This window comes from Halyomorpha halys, unplaced genomic scaffold (genome assembly GCF_000696795.3).
Source record: "Halyomorpha halys isolate HHAL.00 unplaced genomic scaffold, Hhal_1.1 Scaffold539.1, whole genome shotgun sequence".
In the NCBI taxonomy this organism is placed as follows: domain Eukaryota; kingdom Metazoa; phylum Arthropoda; class Insecta; order Hemiptera; family Pentatomidae; genus Halyomorpha; species Halyomorpha halys.
Genome location: NW_027113761.1, coordinates 418384 through 437075, shown reverse-complemented (window position 1 = coordinate 437075; position 18692 = coordinate 418384). Strand labels below are relative to the sequence as shown.

The window sequence follows — 18692 nt, the reverse complement described above, 5'->3', positions numbered from 1 at the left end:
CTGTGTGAGATAGCAACCTAATGTATTTGGGCAGCATAGATGAATAAATAAAGTATTTCTCTCTCTCTAATCATTAACAAATAACAAAATATTATAACATAACACAAATAATAAATAATACAAAATGTATGAATAAGGAATTTATTTTTATTTGATCATGTGATTGGAACAGTTCAGTGGCCACTTATTCAGAGCCACAATGGATATTAATTCATTGAGAATTATTTAGATCATCTTTAGTTAAATATATAAAAATAATAGTGTTTTCACCATCAGATTTTATGGTGGTTATATCATATCATATTATAATGAGTAAAACCAATATAAATTGCTAACATATATTAAAAAAATACTAAGTATTTACATTAGTTTCTCACAGACCTTCACATTCGAAAAATTCAGGAGTATATAAATTCGCAACATTTGATACATCAATACTGAGAGGTAATTTATTCATTTTTAGTCATAACCAACTCCTGTCAGCAATTTTGAAAACATCATAAACCGCGCTGAATTATAACCACTATTAAGGTTAAATGCATAGAGTTAACATTTCAGTTGTTTTATTACATAACCATTTCAAAACATGTAAAAATACATTTTAAGCGAGACTCAATTTCTGTAATAAAAAGTAATGATCTTGACTGTTTTAAATATTTAAGTTAGATTTATAAGGCTAACGATATTTCTTTTTAATCCTAATACGTGTAATTTTTATTAATATATTATGTCCTTGACATTTCCGTTGCTTTATAGAAGACAAAATAAAAAATCAATTAGGCACTGTGAGAAAGAAATACTGTTAAGGGGTATTTGCTATTGGATAGTGTACATTGGAGTGCCAAGGATCGTATAGAATAGATTATTCAATTCAATTCACATAATTTCGGAAATTCATATACAGTACATTTGCTCCTCATCACAGCATGAGCACTGAGTAGGTAGACTCTAGTGTTAAAATGGAAAATACTCTCAAAAAGAGACGTAAGAAAGATAAGCAAGACTTTGAGGCAGTATAGCTGAGATGGTACATTATTCGAACGGAAGGAATGAACTGAAGTCCTGTTCAGCGTCTCGTGAGCTATCAATTCATATTATAATTTAGAGTGCTACCAATGGGTAGTTTCTCTACACACCTGTAACACTCCATTTTAACTAAGATCAAATTTACCGAATGTATTATATAATAGACAGTTGTAAATTTCAATAAAGATATTTTAAAAAAAATTGTTATAATTAACCATGACTCTACGAAAATAATCTATTAGTAAAAAAAAACTTACAATAGTTATGACATGGATACTAATCAAAGTACTGAATAGGATCGGAAAACAGGCCAGGCTTTATTGAGCCGAAACGTTCGAGCATTGCAAACAACAGAAATAATACCTTATATAGTAGCATAGGAGGCTCATTATGATTAATCTAAGGAGAAGCTTGAGACTTGTGGATTAAGTATGAAAAAAGTCCTGTAATCAAATAACAAACTGTTTCTTTCTGTAATAGTTAGCATTACTTCGAAAGAGAAGTAAAACTAAGTTCTTCCATAAGCGGTCTGCCTGAGATCTTCCCAATATTCAAATTCTGTCAATCCATTGAGCCTCCAAAAAAACCTGAATAGGTTGTTGTGACTGGCTCACATATATAGATGTTGATCGATATACGACATGTCACAATCTCACAAGAGGAGATCATAACACAAAAAATATTATAAGGCAATCCTTTCCGGCTGACCCACCCCACTAAAATCCCCATTTAGCTTCAACCCTATATCACTTTTGAAACATTTACTTAGAACGGGAAGAGGAGATGTAAGATAGCTAAATTGAGCAATATTTAAAAAGTGGCTAAAATTGAAAAACGTTGTTGCTGATCAGATCCAACATACAAATGCTAACATCAAAATAACAAGTCAGACCACTATAGAATTGAAGTCATCTTGATCAACCAAGTATTTATCAAGCTAAACAAATTCAATCCACGCAGCAGAGCCAGTATTAAGATGCAGAGAAAATACAAAGCAAAGAGCTATTTCGAGTGATTTTTGGACATGGATAAATACATATAATTATTTTTTTTAAATTTAAATTTGAAGTTTGATTGTACTATTAAAAATATATCGGTTATTGATATTATATTCAGTCTGATATCGAATTTATCGAGCATTCATAAAGTTATCGAAATAAATCATCAATAATATAAATAAATCAGTATTCTAGGGTTACCTAACTTGTTTCAATTCCATTATTTTATTCCGCACATTAAAAAGTTTTTAGATTATTATTGTTCACATAGTATAACACCATTTAACACTTTAAGTAGAAATAATAAACAATGGATAATCACATATTATCCCATCCAGATCAGTTAAGAGTTATAATCTCTCCTATTGTTATTGAATTATTACTTGGGTCACAGCTGTCGACTTTCGTTCGTGCAAGAGATCAACAGACCCCAACAGATCTTTTACCTAAAAGATGCCAGAAATAATAAATAGGATTGCGCGGTGGTTTTTCTAGACGTGGTTGGCGCATTTGACAACCTTTGTCATGGAAACATTGTTAGCTTGCGAGAGGCACCAATAAACTCAAAATTGATGTAGGAAACAACTCAACTTGCCCTATTCGTGCACTGCGAGTGCTTCAGGGTGGGCACTTGTCGCCTTCGCCATTGGTCATTTATACCGAGAGCTCTGTGATCAGAGTTTTACAAATAAATTCGGATATAACTCATGAAGTGACCAAGAGTATGGTCCTCACAGGATTCGCATACAATGAAGTTGTCAGGATGCACAAAGAATTATAAATAGTGTCCAAAGACTGGAGATTAGCCTGCCAATAAATCCTCAGAAAAGTGTGGATATTATTGTGAACAAAGGAGAGCTAAAGTGAAGGAAGCTCTCCCTTGAGAATGGAGATGTCATCCACAAACCGCAAACCTGAGGACACCATTAAGTATTCGGGATGTTCATTCTGGAGAGAGCTAGTATATAATGAGTAGGCAGTGATGAAATTGAATAGTAATCTCCATAAATTAGAGAGCTCATGTTTGCTCAAGACAGAGTAAAAGAACAACGTTGTCAATCAATATCTGTTCCAAGACCTTACCCTCTGCGGACAGATTTCAAAGATATGTTCTGGAATATTAGATGGCATTGATACCAACAACTATAAAATATACATTGCATATTGTTTATTTATTACTTTATAAAATACATAACAGCTTTTTTTATTTTTACTTTTCAAGTAGTTACATAGTCCTATTTATCTATATTAAAATTCTTTCTCATAAATTAATTAATTGTATTATAATGTAGACTATGTAAATATTTCAGTTTCACTACCACTGGACTCTTCCCCCTAACATTAATCCTTTCTCTACTGCTGTTGTTATTTTATTGTCCAGGATCTTTCTCTAGATAAAGGAATATTATGTATGCAATAAAGGAATTATATTCACAAAAACTTGCATAGAAAAAAAAGTTTTTTTTATGATTGATACAGAAAAATAAAATTATTCATTATCATTGTTTATATTTCAATATAATTTTATTAGAGGAAATATTTATCAATTTGGTCATATTCATACTTCACCACACTTTATGTTAGACAATTAATAGGGCGAAACTGTAATATTGTGAAATTGTCCTATTCATAAATTATTAGTTATTTTTGTAATGATTACTGTTTAAGTTAAATCACAGCAGATGATTTTAATTTCTATTGAACATTAGATTAGCGAGATGATGGTTATTAACTAGGCTGCATTAGAATATAAGCAGAATTTCTGTTTGTGGATGCGCATAACCTGTTCATGGGCTATTGAAAATATCATGTATTGAAGCAACTTTAAGATGTTTTTCGAGAGCCCTCCTCATTTATTCAGATGTTACTTTCAAAATCCAAAAAGTTAAAATAAATCGAGACACTAGCATGAATTTTTAAAACCATTAGCATTTTCCTAAAACATAAAGAGATCTTAAATGTCAGCAATCTAAAAAGTTAAAATAAATCAATACGTGAGCCAGTGATCTTTTAATCATTAGAATTTTCATTTTCCACACTTTTGAAAAAATATAGACTCTGATAAGTAAAACAAAATAAATCAATCTGTGATCTTAACATGGAAAAAATGTATACTTCCTCCACTTCTACAATCAAAAGTTTCCATGGTGATGTATATCATGGTACAGATAATATTAGGTAGGAACATGTGACTCAGTGGGTACAGTGTTGAGGACTTCTGAGCTAAGGTATTGCTCTGTAATATAACTAGAAATGAACAGAAACAGTTAACATAAAACTTTAATGGTAATAATCAGGAAAAGGATGACTTCTGAGTAAAGCTACTATAAAAAAGGAAACAAATAATACTAAAAATGTATTTTATTTTTTCTTAAAACAATAAATAAACTCTTATATTAATGGTAAAAACATTAATTCTAATGAAAGACTTGGACTTAGTTAAGTTTAATAAAATGACACAGCAAAAGTTGTAAAATACAAATACAATGTAAAAATAGGAAAATAAATAGTAACATTAGACTCAGTGCTTCCTATAAGGCAGGAGATGGATGTCCTTAACATAAATTAATTGGATCTATCAGAGTAATTAGATATTAGTGGTTTACAATGGTTCAAGCCATTGATGATCCATTGCGAATTTGCTCTGCCTTTTGAGAAATCCTTAAAGAAACGATAGTTCAAAATATAAATATTGTCTTCAAAATTTATCAGCTGAAGAGAGTAATCAGGGGAAGCAGCAATTTCTTTGAATCCCGATAGAACATGGTAACACATAGTTATTTCCACAAATCTGAGATCATTGTCATCATCTGAAAAAATAAAAATATAATTTATTAAAAATTATAATTGTTAAAAGTATGAGATGACAGAAACATGTGAGTAAAACTTACAATTATTGGAAATTACAAATCGGAAAATTCTTTTAAAAGTTAAAAAAAAAAATTTTTTTTTAGTTTTCTAGTCACGTAGTGAAACTAGTGAGGAAGTAAACCTGAAGAAATTAGGACTCAATTCTTGAAGACAAATCTTATGAAATCAAAGGGAAAAAACTTCCATGATTTTTGCTGCAAATATCTTTTTATTTAACCTAAGATGACTGGAATAAATGCCAGGAGTATAGCATCCGCCTTAAGCAATTTGTTTAATTTTTGAGCTAGATTTTTCACATGTACATAGATTATTTGGATTCAGGAGACATGAAAACTCATATTTTAAATTCGTCACTTTTATAATACCTCCCCCTAGGACAGTGATGACAAGCCTCTTTGAGAAGGGTCAAATATTGTTTACTATTTTTTTTTTTTTAGTACTAGCTCGTGGGTCACTAAGTGTTTGAATGAACAAGGGGTAAAGAAAATTACATGAAATATGTATTATGAAATATTATTTATTAATATATTTAAACATGTATACGTATATATAAATGAATAACAAAGTATAAACATAAACTATTTAAGGTGAAATCTGTTGCAGTTTATTTTCAGATAATTTTTTATAAAAAATTAATTAATAAAAACCAATGAGTGGGTCAATATCTGACCCATGGGTCATAGGTTCGCCATCCCTGCCCTAGGATATATTTCATACGTATGTAAGTGAAAGTAAATAAAGTACAAAAAAGAAGAAAAAGTTAACTGAAATACATGAATTTTGAAAAACAATAGCTTAAACCTTGCATTTAAAATAGTGATACAAGAATGCCTAATAAACTAAAGAATGAATAAACAACAGACAAAAAAAAAAAATTCATGATTAATTATAATGACAGGCTTCACTAATCCATGGACACTATACTTATCAAGGGTAACATTAGAATGAAGCATGTGAAGGATTTGCCTTGAGAGATAAATGGAAATAGCTATTCATTAAACCTCTTTGAACCAAAGCCACAAGACCTACTGCTTCTCCCATGGGTATTAACTCTCATGTGAAACTTAATTTAAGTAAAGCAAGTAATGCAACTGATAAAATTCATGCACTAAGCAACATTACGCTTTAAAGTAAGGATCCAGGAATGAGGATAGGAATAACTAAAATACATTATATAGCTAATTGAATATAAAATATTGCTAAATAATAGACCTGTTTTTATTTTATTTCAGATCTTCATGGGTAAAAAAAAACCAAAAAAAAAAAAAAACCTCAGGAACCACACGCTGGCCTTAGGCTGCCTATTCGATAACAATGCTCAATAGTAAATTATAGTAGTTTTATGTCAGCTTATAGTAAAATCTGACATAAAACTTACAATTAATTAACTAAGCATCCAACATACATATCAAGTATAACTCAGTAAACCTGATTATAGTAAAATCAATGTATTATCTAATAATGTAATAAATAATATTCATGAAATAGCTGAGCAAGTTTGGGAGAGGGTCCCAGAGTGCTTGGTTCAGAACTAAGGTTGAGTGTTCATTTCTCACCTGGGTCAGTCAATATTTATTTCGCAGCAGCCTCAAGAAATAATTCTTGATTTTTCCACTAAGGGGCCATAATATAGGTAATAGAATAAATGTAGAAAGAAAACAAGGATCGTTTTACCTAATCTACAAATAAACATCATAAGCCACTCCAATACCACCGTTTTAATAGATGATCATGTCTTCAGAGACCATGTAACCCAAACCATCAGGCTTTCACCCCTCTCCCAAACTTAATTTTAATGCCAAAGCATTTCATTTTGTTTTTAAAAACAATAACAATATGTAAGGAAAAGTACTGTAATACTTAATAATTTAAAACAATAAAACATTACAAAAATCATATTACACTAGCATTTCTAGTGATACAACTCGAAAATAATTTTAGAACCAGAGTACAATTGTGCCACTCTTAATAAAGTTGGGGAGATGGCTTTAACCCTTTAAATGCTAAAGAAGATATAAGGTTAGTGGGCTGATAGGTGACAGGGAGAGACAGGGCTGGCCCACAGTAATTGCAAAGTGATTTTGTGGCCGCTTTTTCGTCATAAATTTCTCCTTACTGAATCAAATGCTACCTAGTGAGATATTTCAGACACTGATGGTTCTAGGAAAAACTTAAGAGATAATAGGCTACTTATTTCATGTGAACGGTTCTAGGAGTTTGCAAATCGTAGTTATATTAATATATTGTGTTGATTCCCCAACTCTAAATGCAGCCCGCATATATGAGGCTGGAGCACGGATTTCACTCCCCACATACATGTGGCTGGAGCACTGTGAGGCACAGAAATCATTATTAGGGGTGTTGAAGTATCATTATTATATTTAGTATATTTAAAAATGTAAATAAACAGGGTACACAATTTGTTTATTATAAAATAAAATAATAAAAATTTTACTCATAAACACTAATTTTCTTAATTCATTGTGTGTTTTTTTTTTTTTTATGTTTCTTATAATGGACAATTAAGTTTTATCGACAACTTCTCAATGTATAGTAAGGTTTCAGACAATCAGTGATTTTCTGGATGATCTCTGAGGTAGAAATGTTGGATTTGGAAAAACACAGAAATAGGGGATAAATGAGTAAGGTAACTAGAGAGGGACGGGTGTGGGAGTCTTCCCCACTCTCTGCGGATGAATCAAGCCAGTGTGCCCTACTCAGTGCTTGAGCATTCCCAGTTCTCCCTATCCCTATGAATGCTTACTGTCAACTCTGTGTGGTACCCCCTGGGGAGTCCAAAAGGATTCGCCAATAACAGAGGTGGGGGCTGGCTCATCATGCTTCTCAATTTGAAAGACATGACAGACCCTTCAAGAAACCGAAGCCAGGAGGAGGGACCTCAAGCAGAGACTGAATGACAGAGTGTATAAAAAAATACTGTCTTGTATTGATCTACATGGGGCACCTGGGACACCCCATTGTATTTAATGCTGGTTGCAGGAAGAGGAGGAAGTACCTGCAGTGCTTTTTAAGAACCCCCATTCTTGTTGGAACAAAATCTGGACCATCCATGAGGGTTAGGAAAAGGTCAGGGGTTAGGTTTCAGGAGATTGAAGAACAACCTGGCCCCTAGACTACTGCTGATAGGGACCGGATCCTCTCGGCAGACCATTGACTTCCAAAATTCCAAAATAGTGCCTCGACTTCTCTCACTGGTGCGAGTAGATTCGGAGGGCTCGCAGCGTGTGGATTTAGCTGACTGGCTGTGGGGGGGAGGCTCATTGGCAGGTTCCTTGGGGCTCTCTGATCCAGAGCCTTCTGTTGAGGTGGGGTCTGGGGTTGGCAGTGCCTCTCAGTCCTTGCCAGGAGGACCCTCTGATAGTCAAGGACTAATGATAAAGTTGAGGCGGCTGCAAATCAACTTACATCATTCCACATGTGATGTTCTGCAGCAGTATGTTAAGGGTAAGGATATTGGCATTATATCAATACAAGAATCTAACTTAGTTAAAGGCAGGATTAGGGAACTGAGTATACCAGGGTACAGCATCATTTCTGGACCAAGGTGTGCCATTACCAGCATCCTGTATAAGAAAAAACTAAAGATGCTGCCTCTATGGCACTTGTGTTCCAGGGATTTGGCAGCAGCAAAACTGGGTCTTAAGGAGGGTACCCAGAGGGAGATAACTATTTCCCAATGTATCTCCCTTATAATGAGGCCAACCTATCAGCAGTACTGAGGAAGCTGATGAAATTGATGGACAAAAGGATGAGATGGTGGTCTTTATGGAAGTCAATGTCTGTCACTGCCTCTGGGGGAGTACCAATATCAATCAGGGAGGCGAGTCTCTTTTAGAATATATTTTGAGCCATGACTTAGAATTCCTTAATAAGGGGAACAAAGCAACCTTTGTCAATAGGGTAAGGGCAGAAGTCATAAACATAACCATAGCCACATGTCCTTTAAGTCTGATAATCAAGAGTTGGCATGTCTCAGATGAAGAGTCATACTCATATCATCGGTTCATCAGATATGACCTGTCTGTATGTGATATGACTGAGTTGGTGTACAGAAATCCAAAGCTAACGAATTGGGATTCTAACTGCACACAACCCGGCTGTCTTAGAACCATTAGGAATACTTAGCAGCGTGAAAGCCTCAACACATTCTTATTGGAAACCTTAATTATGAGGTTGTACACTGATAATAACAGGGTAAATAGGATCAAATCTAACAGGTATACAACCTGGTTATAATGAGGAGTTGGGTAGGCTGAGAGCACTCATGAGCAGACTCTTTAATACAGCCAAAAGAACAAGCTGTTGGGACACTTATAAAAGTGCACTAACTGAATATAGTAAGGCTGTTAGGAAAGTGAAAAGAGGGGCATGGAGAAGATTTAGCAATGATGTGAGTGATACTCCCTCCACGTTTAGAATTAAGAGGATCCAATTCAGGGACTCAGAAAGGGGAGTATTGTGTGTTGTCAGAGTGGAAGGGGATTTCACTGATTCTGAGGTGAGAACCCTGGAGGCTCTGGCATACTCACACTTTCCTAGATGTGTACTGATGAAAAAAGATTAAAGTATTTTTAACATTAAACAAAAGAAAAAGTATTTGCCTGAAAAAGCATAATGTTTAAGAATTTTTGTTGTTTACTCAATAAATAGTAACTAAAAACCAAAAGCAATAAGGTAAAAAGAATCAATCAAATAATTGTTCAAAAGAATCGAATCACCATAAGGAGTGAATTGTGAATTGGTTCAGTAAAAAGAATCAAACTTCCCATCTCAAGTTTCAAAGTTGACTTTTTTGAGATACACCTGGCTGAGGAGAAAGGAATAGATATTCAACATGCATTCAAACATCAGATACTATATTTTATAGGATAGTACAACTTTCTGGGTATGATGATGACATGGATATAATGGCGAAGTTGGAAAGAACACAGTGAGAAGATATGGACTCATAATAAATAAGGAAAAGAATAAATAGTTAGTGGAGATTGATTTCTTGTTTTTACATGTCACATGAGTTAAAAACAGTAAAGAGATAAAAAAAAGCTCACAACTGTCAATAAATGCGATTACAGCCTCATTACCTTTTTTAATAGTTATATATTTCTATGATTGATCTCTGCAAAAAAACTGAATGCCCAATTATCACCTGTGGCATACTATAGAAAATTATGTAGAGAAACCTGAGGTAATTGAAATATCTCTTTCGAGAAGAAGTTATTGTCCTCTCAAGGAAATAATGACAAGGAAAAACAGAAACAAATATGGAAATATATGAATTATATTCTAATATGAATATTTTATACACTACCAAGTAACAACTTCACTGGGCTGGGCAAACAGTGATAATGGTTGTCAATAATGTTGATGGAGAATATTAGTGGTGAGTTTAAGAGTAAAAAGAAGACTCTGAAGACCAAGACAAAGACGACTAGGCAGTCTGCCTTTTTTTCAATGTTCACGCAACTCAAGGCTACAACTACATGGAGGGTTATGGCTAAGTATCAAGATTACTAGAGGAGACCCAAGCAAGGTGTTGCAGCAAACATATATTTAACAATTATTTCCATTTCATAAATATAAGTAAATTTATCTGTAGTAACCCTTAGTACTAGTTAATATTGCTACAGAGGTATTAATAATACCAGAATTGTAAACATACGCCGGCTCAGCGGCCCTTATCTCCCTCTAGCTAGTTGCCACCAGGTTGGCCAACCCTGATACTCCCTTTAAGCCTAGGCAGACGGCTCATCTCTTCCCCGAGGACATTTCCAGAGCGGGTGGCTCATCTCTTCCCCGAGGACATTTCCAAGGCGGGCTGCTCTTCTCCTCCAAGAGGACATCTCTCCAAAATCACCCAGGGTGACATATAGACTATTTTATTTCTTAAAATCGTAGAGACAAAACCAATATTTTTTTGTGTTTTTTTAATTACCAAAATTAATTTTAGTTTCTATTTTAGAAGTTAATTTTTTTTTCTTTTATTTTAAAGTTTATATGCTTTAATATTATGTTTTACAGCTTTTTATGTCTTTTATTTCAAAATAAAGCAATAATAAAATTTGATTAAATAATTCTTTCCATCACCTTATTTCTGGCATTGAAAAATTTTTATTTTTAATTTCATGTCTAAAGGGCCAACCACTTGCTCTCATAAAGGGAATTGAACTACAAGAAGTCAATTACGAGCAAGCTTGGAAGCTTTTGAACACACCATTTAATGACAAAAGAAGGCTAGCGAACAATTATCTAAAAACAGTTTTAGAATTCATCTCCTTTAAAAATCGGCCATCTGCTGCAAATTTAAAGCATTTACTCACCACAGTAGGGGAAAGTATTGACTCATTTCAACAAATAAAAATCCAAGATGCCGATGACTTTATATTATTTTCGTTAGTACTGAGGTGTCTGGATCCCGAAACCCGAAGAAGTTTCGAGAAAAACATTTCTCCACAGAATTCCCTAAATATAAGGATCTGATAGATTTTATACGAGTAGATTGGAGGTCGTTAGAATTAACTTTGGACAAGGGAAGCTCAACGTCCAGTAAACTGAAGTTCCATGAACGAGGAGCAAGACCACGAACTTCACTCCTTGTTAACAATGTAGGGGAGAATCCAAGGAGAAAGTGGTTCGAAAGGATACCTGCTGGTCCTATTTGTAGTAAATACCACGCATTGTATCAATGTTTCCGATTCATAAGTGCACCACCTGCAGAGCGTCTCTCACTTCTTAAATGTTAGAATGGATGCCATAATTGTTTATCAAGTAAGCACACCATCAATGATTGTTCATCCCAGAGAAGGTGCCAGGTATGATCGAAAAAACATCCCACCTGGTTACACATCAATCGTGCCAAAGACGAGATACCTCATTCTACTAACCCAACACATGCTAGCACCAGTGGAGCCGCATTGGGAAGCAGTAGCCATGATGGTGAGGTTTTGCTGAGCATGGCTATAATAGATGTCAGGAATGCCAAGGGTTGCTTCGAGAAAATTCGCGCGAACTGCGAAGTCCTTGACAGTGGAAGTCAACATTCTTTCATCACCAAACGCTGGGCTGCAAGACTCAGTGTAGACATCCGTCAGTGCCATCAGAAGGTGTCTGGAATAGGACAATAACCTCTACAAGGGACGTTAGGAAAAGCTAAATGCAGCATACGATCAGCGATTCCTTCTGGATCGAAGACAGAACTCCAAGTTCTCCCTATCGTTGTTTCCCACATAATAGGCGAACTATCTCGCACTTAGTTATCTCCTTCAACCAGAAATCTCTACAAGGCCTATGTTCTTGCTGATGAAGATTTTTGGAAACCCAGCACTGTAGACTTTCTTATAGGTGGTGACTTGTTTTATGACATCATAACAGGATGCCCTCTAAGAATAGCCAATGACGCATCTCGCTTAATTCCAACTATATTTGGATACATTGTACGTGGACCTTCGCAGCAAACTTCAGAAAAAAAGAAGCACTTAGTTTACTAGCGCATTCCACTGAGGAAATGAACATACCAGAGGATAATAAAATTCAGTTTGAAAAGTTAAATGAGAAATTAAACTATTATGCTTCCCAGATTGAAACTTTTATTTCTCAAGGACGAGGTATTGCAAAAGACCCTGGAAAATTATTTTTATTTAAGGGAATGTATTGAGAACTCAAACCATGTTTCACTTCCTTCTGTGAAGCCTATGATTCCCTGAAAGAACTCTGCTACCGCTCCAATGTCTCAGACATCTTTCCAACTAAAGAAGATCGCTCTCTTTTTAAAGCCGTGCAGGATTATTATTATGAAGGTCTTGCCACCCATGAACATTACATGAACCCAACTCCCATGGGTCCTCTTATCTCTTCAGCCTCAAAGGCTCATATCAATTATCTTCAATTGTTACCACAAATTAATCCTTCCTCGCCAATGATAACCAAGGCTCATAGTCCTCATTCTATCAACAAAAAAATTCTCAATAATCATTGCTTTAGCCTTTAGCTTTAGGTACAGTTCAAGGATCACTTCAGCTAACCAGTAATTCTGAAGAGCTTCCTAAAAACTCTGAAATTGCAAACACATTTCTCTGTTTCAACTCTCCCTGTCATTGTAATTCACTGTGTTGTAGAAAATTTACAAATTCCTCAGTAGCACAAGACAAAAAAATTCTGTCCTCCCACCTGTACCAGAGCCCCTTATTTCCAGAGACATTTCTCCGGAAAAGGCCTTTTCTCTGGGTGTATGTAAACTGAAGATTACCTCAGATGGGTCCCCAGTAAACCAACATAATTCCACATGGCCTTTTGAGCTTCATACTTCAGGATCTCCAAGCAGTCCTCTTGAACCTACTGGGCTCCAAGAGCCTGATTCACTGAAGTCAGATCGTCCAGCTACATCTGACCCTAATAAATCTAACAACATTTCATTAGTAAATATTTTCGTCCAAGACGAAACTCCAGGATCTAAACCCCCAGCTGCATCAGATCCTAGTTACGCTAGCGACATTTTGTTGGCGAATAACTTTTTCCATTTCTCACACAATTGCGGCGCACCTCCAAGAGGTCCCCAATATATGGTCAACCTGAACCTACCCACCTGCCTCAGTCTGAAAGCACAAGATCTACTCCGTTAGTCATCAATAAGACCAACGACATTTCGTTGAATTTTACTCAGATAGAAAATGACTCGCACAGGTTACCCTCTTCTATAAGGTCTCCAAATAGTTCTCTTGATCCAAACGAGCTCCATGAGCATGATCCTTTGAGATCAGGACGTCCAGCTACGTCGGATTCTAATAAAGCTAATGACATTTCGTTAGAAGTTACATCTCCAAGAAATGGCTCATTATGGATCACTCCCATGAGGTGCCTACTCAGTCATCAACAATTTCTCCGCATTGTTGTTTCTGAGTCCAAAACTCAGAGATCTACATGCCCAGATGCATCAGATTCACACTACACCAACGACATTGCATCAGGACTTCTTCATCCACGAGATGATACACGGCCGCATCTTACCTCCAAGAGGTACTCAATAAATTACCGCCTACCTCCTGTGCACTACATAACTCTTGAAGAAGCTCTACAATTGAAAAAGGAACACATTTATTTCCATCGGTTAGATGGCAAACATATTGCTCATTAGAAATTGCAGCCGTCTCCAACTCATTCATCATAACCAGTGGAACATAGGAAGCCAATTATTTTTCCTAAGTGGTTATGCAAAGGTTGCGTTCATCAGAATAAAGTTCCTCCTATAATATTCTTCTTAATGTATTCTGACAATGTTTATTTGTTTTCTACATCTATTGTTGTCTCAGATGCTCCACAACAACATCACTATACACCATGTATCTCATAATATTAATACACCTTCTGTCCTTGACACACCTGCCGCCACCACTGATGGAGATTACCAACTTGTTCAACATGAAGTGCTTTATTCTGGGACAACAGTAATATGTTCCAGTTTAATGACCGAACCAAGTAGTGTTTCTTGGGCTAGTAATAGGCAAATGGCTAAGGTGCCTTCTTGGCAAGAAATAACTGCCCAGCACAGTATCCAATAACCGATGCTACCACCTCAATGGAATGGAGTATACCACTTCTTGTTCAGTCAGCTGCTCTTATTCAGGAGCAGTGGCCTCTATTTACTACTGAGGTCTATGATAGAGTGGTTGAGAGTCCTAGTATGACATGGGGTAGAAGGACCCTTAACCCCCGTAAATGCTAATTTTAAAATTTTAAACAAATTATAGGCGGGCAGAATGTTGCGGCCAACATATATTTAACAATTATTTCCATTTCATAAATATAAATAAATTGATCTGTAGTAACTCTCTTGGTACTAGTTAATATTGCTACAGAGGTATTAATAATACCAGAATTGTAAACATACGCCAGGCTCAGCGGCTCTTATCTCCCTCTAGCTAGTCAGTAGTTGCCAGCAGGTTGGCCAACCCTGATACTCGCTTCAACCCTAGGCGAACGGCTCATCTCTACCCCGAGGACATTTCCATGGCGGGCGGCTCTTCTCCACCAAGAGGACATCTCTCCAAAATCACCCAGGGTGACTGTTTTCTTTCTTAAAATTGCGGAGAAAAAAATAATATTTTTTTTTTGTGTTTTTTAATTATTAAAAGTAATTTTAATTTGTTTAGAAGTTAATTTTTTTTTCTTTTATTTTAAAGTTCATATGCTTTAATATTATATTTTACAGCTTTTTATGTCTTTTATTTCAAAATAAAGCAATAATAAAATTTGATTAAATAATTCTTTCCATCACCTTATACGGTTGGGCTAGTAAAGGTTCATTTTGAACCCCTACACGCCTTAACACAAGATATTGACGAGTCATTGGACCAGATATAAAAATAAGAATAGTATGTTAAGCATATATAGCAATATCAATCAGTTCTTATGAAATGTTCTTAACATTCGACTTGTAACTAAAAAGATTTTTGTTGAATTGGAAAATTAAAGAAATACCTACCCTCAGGAAGAATGATCCCCACTTCATACGGAAAGCACATATACATGTCCTGAGGGTTGATTTTAAGCTCCAGGACTTGTTTCAATGAAAATTTCGATAGGTTTTGGCTCATTTCAGCCACAACATCTGGTGTTACTAAGTCCTTTAAACTCTTCAGATCTCCTTTGGATATATAACTAGAAACTACTCCTACAGCCTAAAAAAAAAAAAAAATAACATTTATCATCATTAGCTGTTTACACAGCATTTCCTGAATAGTGTGTCATGCATACTTTAATTGGAGATACATATTTAAAAGTATGGTAAATTAATGCGATTTTGAGGTGTAATAGGCAGTGTCTTTTTAATCAAACCTGGTGGTATAGATTCAATCCTCATGATAAATTTTTAAACAAGATTAGATCTGAAATAAGGTACACTGCATAAACTTATAAGATTAAGGAAGCAGCAGCTCCATCAAATAAACCATCATTAGACTTTTGAACAGACATGAATATTAGAACTGGTCTGCTACTTGAAAAATAAAACGATAAAGAATGGCAGACCATGCTCATCATGCTAACTAGTATACTCCTATTCATAAAAATATGTTGAGTCACAAATATATTTATCTAAAAAAATATAATTGATAATGATTTATTAATAAATATGTATTTATATTTAATAATCGCATATAGTTCTGTTATAATCTAAATTTGATTATTTGGCTAAAATTACTGAATATGCAGTGAAATTGGGTGTTGAGTACTCTTTTGTAGATATTTTTGTTTCTGATACAGAATCGAACAACTGTTTAACTTCTTCTTTTACTGGCACAACAGGCGCATGAAGCTGCCCTTGGCGTGCTCAACGGTCACCAACCATCTTTCTCTATCTTCTGCAAGGGTAACTGGGATCCACAATGGTCACAGATCCTGCCCCACAGCATCCCTCCATCGGCCCTTCAGCCTACTACATTGCCGCACACCATCCGGGACGTAACTGTTCAATTTATGAGCCACTCTTTCCTCGCTCATCCTCATTTAATATTAATATGGCCAAGCAATTTAAACCTCAGTATCCTTATGTACGAGGAGATGCTACATTCCTTGTTGAGCCCAAACAGGTCACCATTTATCCTTCTTCGCCAATTATCCTTCTGCATACAGGCCCTAAGATTCTCTTCAAAATTAATCTTTCAAACCTGCCTAGGTTAATGCTTTTATTGCTCAGGTCTACATTTCTTCACCATATGTGAAAAAAAGCCTAATCAACGTTTTGCACAGTGTGAACTAGGTATTATGGCTAACAAGTTTGCTTTTGATTAGCCTTACAATGGAGAAATAGGCTCTATTTCCAGCAGCAATTCTGCTTGTAACTTCTTCTTCTTTTTCATCCTCGTTATCACTGATAATAGAGCCAAGGTAAGAAAAACTTCTTACCAGTTCGAAATACTTTTTAACTAGTCGATCTTTTTTAACATCTCTTTACAGTAAATTGGTGGAACATTTCTTAAAATACTCCAATTCCTCCAGGAGTACTGGACAAAATAAAACTATGCTATCTGGACAAAATAAAACTATGCTAGAATAACTACAGTGGTGCTAGTGGACACATAATTGGTAAAATAATGTATGTAGAGATAAACATATACATTATTATAATAAACGACCAGTTTTCATATTACTTGGTAGAAAAGGAGAACATCAATGTATTAAAACTGAACTGAGATGATAAAATACCTTTGATAAATACTTTAGGTCAAACATTAAAGCCAGTTGTTACGACAAAAGTTAGTCACTTAATAATGACATAAAAACCAAAACCTTTTTTGATAAATTTTCTAGGTCCAAAGAAGTCTAGAGATTAAAAACAGATTAGATTATTTTTTTTAACTCACCTCCCTTGAACCTAAAATGAATTGTTCTAAATCAAAGCCTTGGTCGTATCGTTGTTGTATGATGAATCTACTCAAAATTGCATTTTTTGCATATTTGAGAAAACTGGGCCAGTAGACGATAGGCAAGTCGGTTAGCTTCGGCAGACCATTACCTCTAGGTTGACTGGAGCAAAATCTGTTCCTGCCTGAGATATTTGAATCAATTCGATTAAACGGGCGGTTATGAAAACCTCTTACTTTATAAACACTCAACCCGTTCAACACACTATTGAGTTGGAAAACGGGCATGAGGAAATTGGGCCTTTTCAACAACCTCATAAAACATGTCATCACAGAACAATTCATTGCGGTTTAATAATTCAAACTATCAGGCACTTGAATAAACTGAACTTCTTCAAAAGAGCTCTAATATGAAAGTCTATCCGTTCATGAACGTTTCGTTTATTGTTACCTCTAAGGTACAGTAAGTAGATTTCAATCAACCTGTAACTTTAATATAGTGAATTGATTAAAGTGGAAGATAATGAGACCAAAAAAAAAAGTTACAAAAGTAACTATTACCAGCGAAAAATTGAATTAAAATGAAAAAGTTTCAGAAAGAAATAGAAATGCATAAAAGAGTCATTCTCCAAGTTTAGTACTTAAGTTATGATCATTTTTTAACGTTAATGTCGAGTTATTAGATTTTGGTTACTTTTATTATCTCCAATACGACAATAACCCCTTGTTATCTTTCTGAAGCAGGCACGAACTAAAGCGTAGGGTCCAAGGTAATGGTGTTAGTCGCGCACGCGCAGATAGTTGATAATATTAACAGTCCTGATAGTACGATAGAAAATATTAGGTTACACGGTCATAGAGATAGCTTTTACAATTGCTATCACCGTCACCATTGATCTCCTCATCCAGAACAAGTAACTAACACATGTAGATGCGTTAACAGAGCATTGTTAGACGTTATAACCTCAAGACAATAAACTTAAATTAACTTATAAACAGGTATGTTTCCTGTTTGTTATTTTTCTGTAGTGAAAGTTCTTGTTTGTTTTACTTAATCATTAGTTTTATAATTCATACGCCAAGTTGAACATTTTATGAGGTTAGCTCTACCATTAGTGTCTAGGCTAGCAATGCCATACTTATCTGTTGTGATATTATTTGTCCGACAGTATCTGTCTCATCACACGTTTCATTCTCTTTCACATAGTTGAACTAACTGAAGAGGTAAAAGAAGGGAACAAAAGAGACCACGTTTTTTCAATTTCCTACTGCCATGTTCTGACCACCTTTTACCACAAAAGTTTCTTTTGTTAGGTTATATTGGTGGCTGTACAAAAACAGACTACGGAGGAAGTGGAAAATGTGTGACAGTAGATAAAAATGTTAAATTTCATCAGACATTGAAATTATGTCTTATATCAAT

At 35.0% G+C, this 18692-nt stretch overlaps 2 protein-coding genes across 2 annotated transcripts in view; both read right to left on the bottom strand.

Annotated features, from left to right (window-relative positions):
- Positions 1–492, bottom strand: part of LOC106684028 (uncharacterized) — a gene marked incomplete in the record, with an annotated part of 110149 nt that extends 109657 nt beyond the window's left edge. Inside the window, 1 exon segment of the mRNA XM_067051103.1 lies at positions 382–492. Within this exon segment, the coding sequence (XP_066907204.1) occupies positions 382–457 (76 nt within the window).
- Positions 493–4402: 3910 nt separating this feature from the next.
- On the bottom strand, positions 4403–17673 carry LOC106684030 (uncharacterized). Its single transcript, XM_014425856.3, has 3 exons — positions 17270–17673; positions 15391–15586; positions 4403–4834 (listed from the first exon to the last, which is right to left on the bottom strand). The coding sequence occupies exons 1-3, from the start codon at positions 17612–17614 to the stop codon at positions 4590–4592; spliced, it is 786 nt and encodes a 261-aa protein (XP_014281342.1). The 5' UTR covers positions 17615–17673; the 3' UTR covers positions 4403–4589.
- Between the last annotated feature and the right edge of the window lie 1019 nt (positions 17674–18692).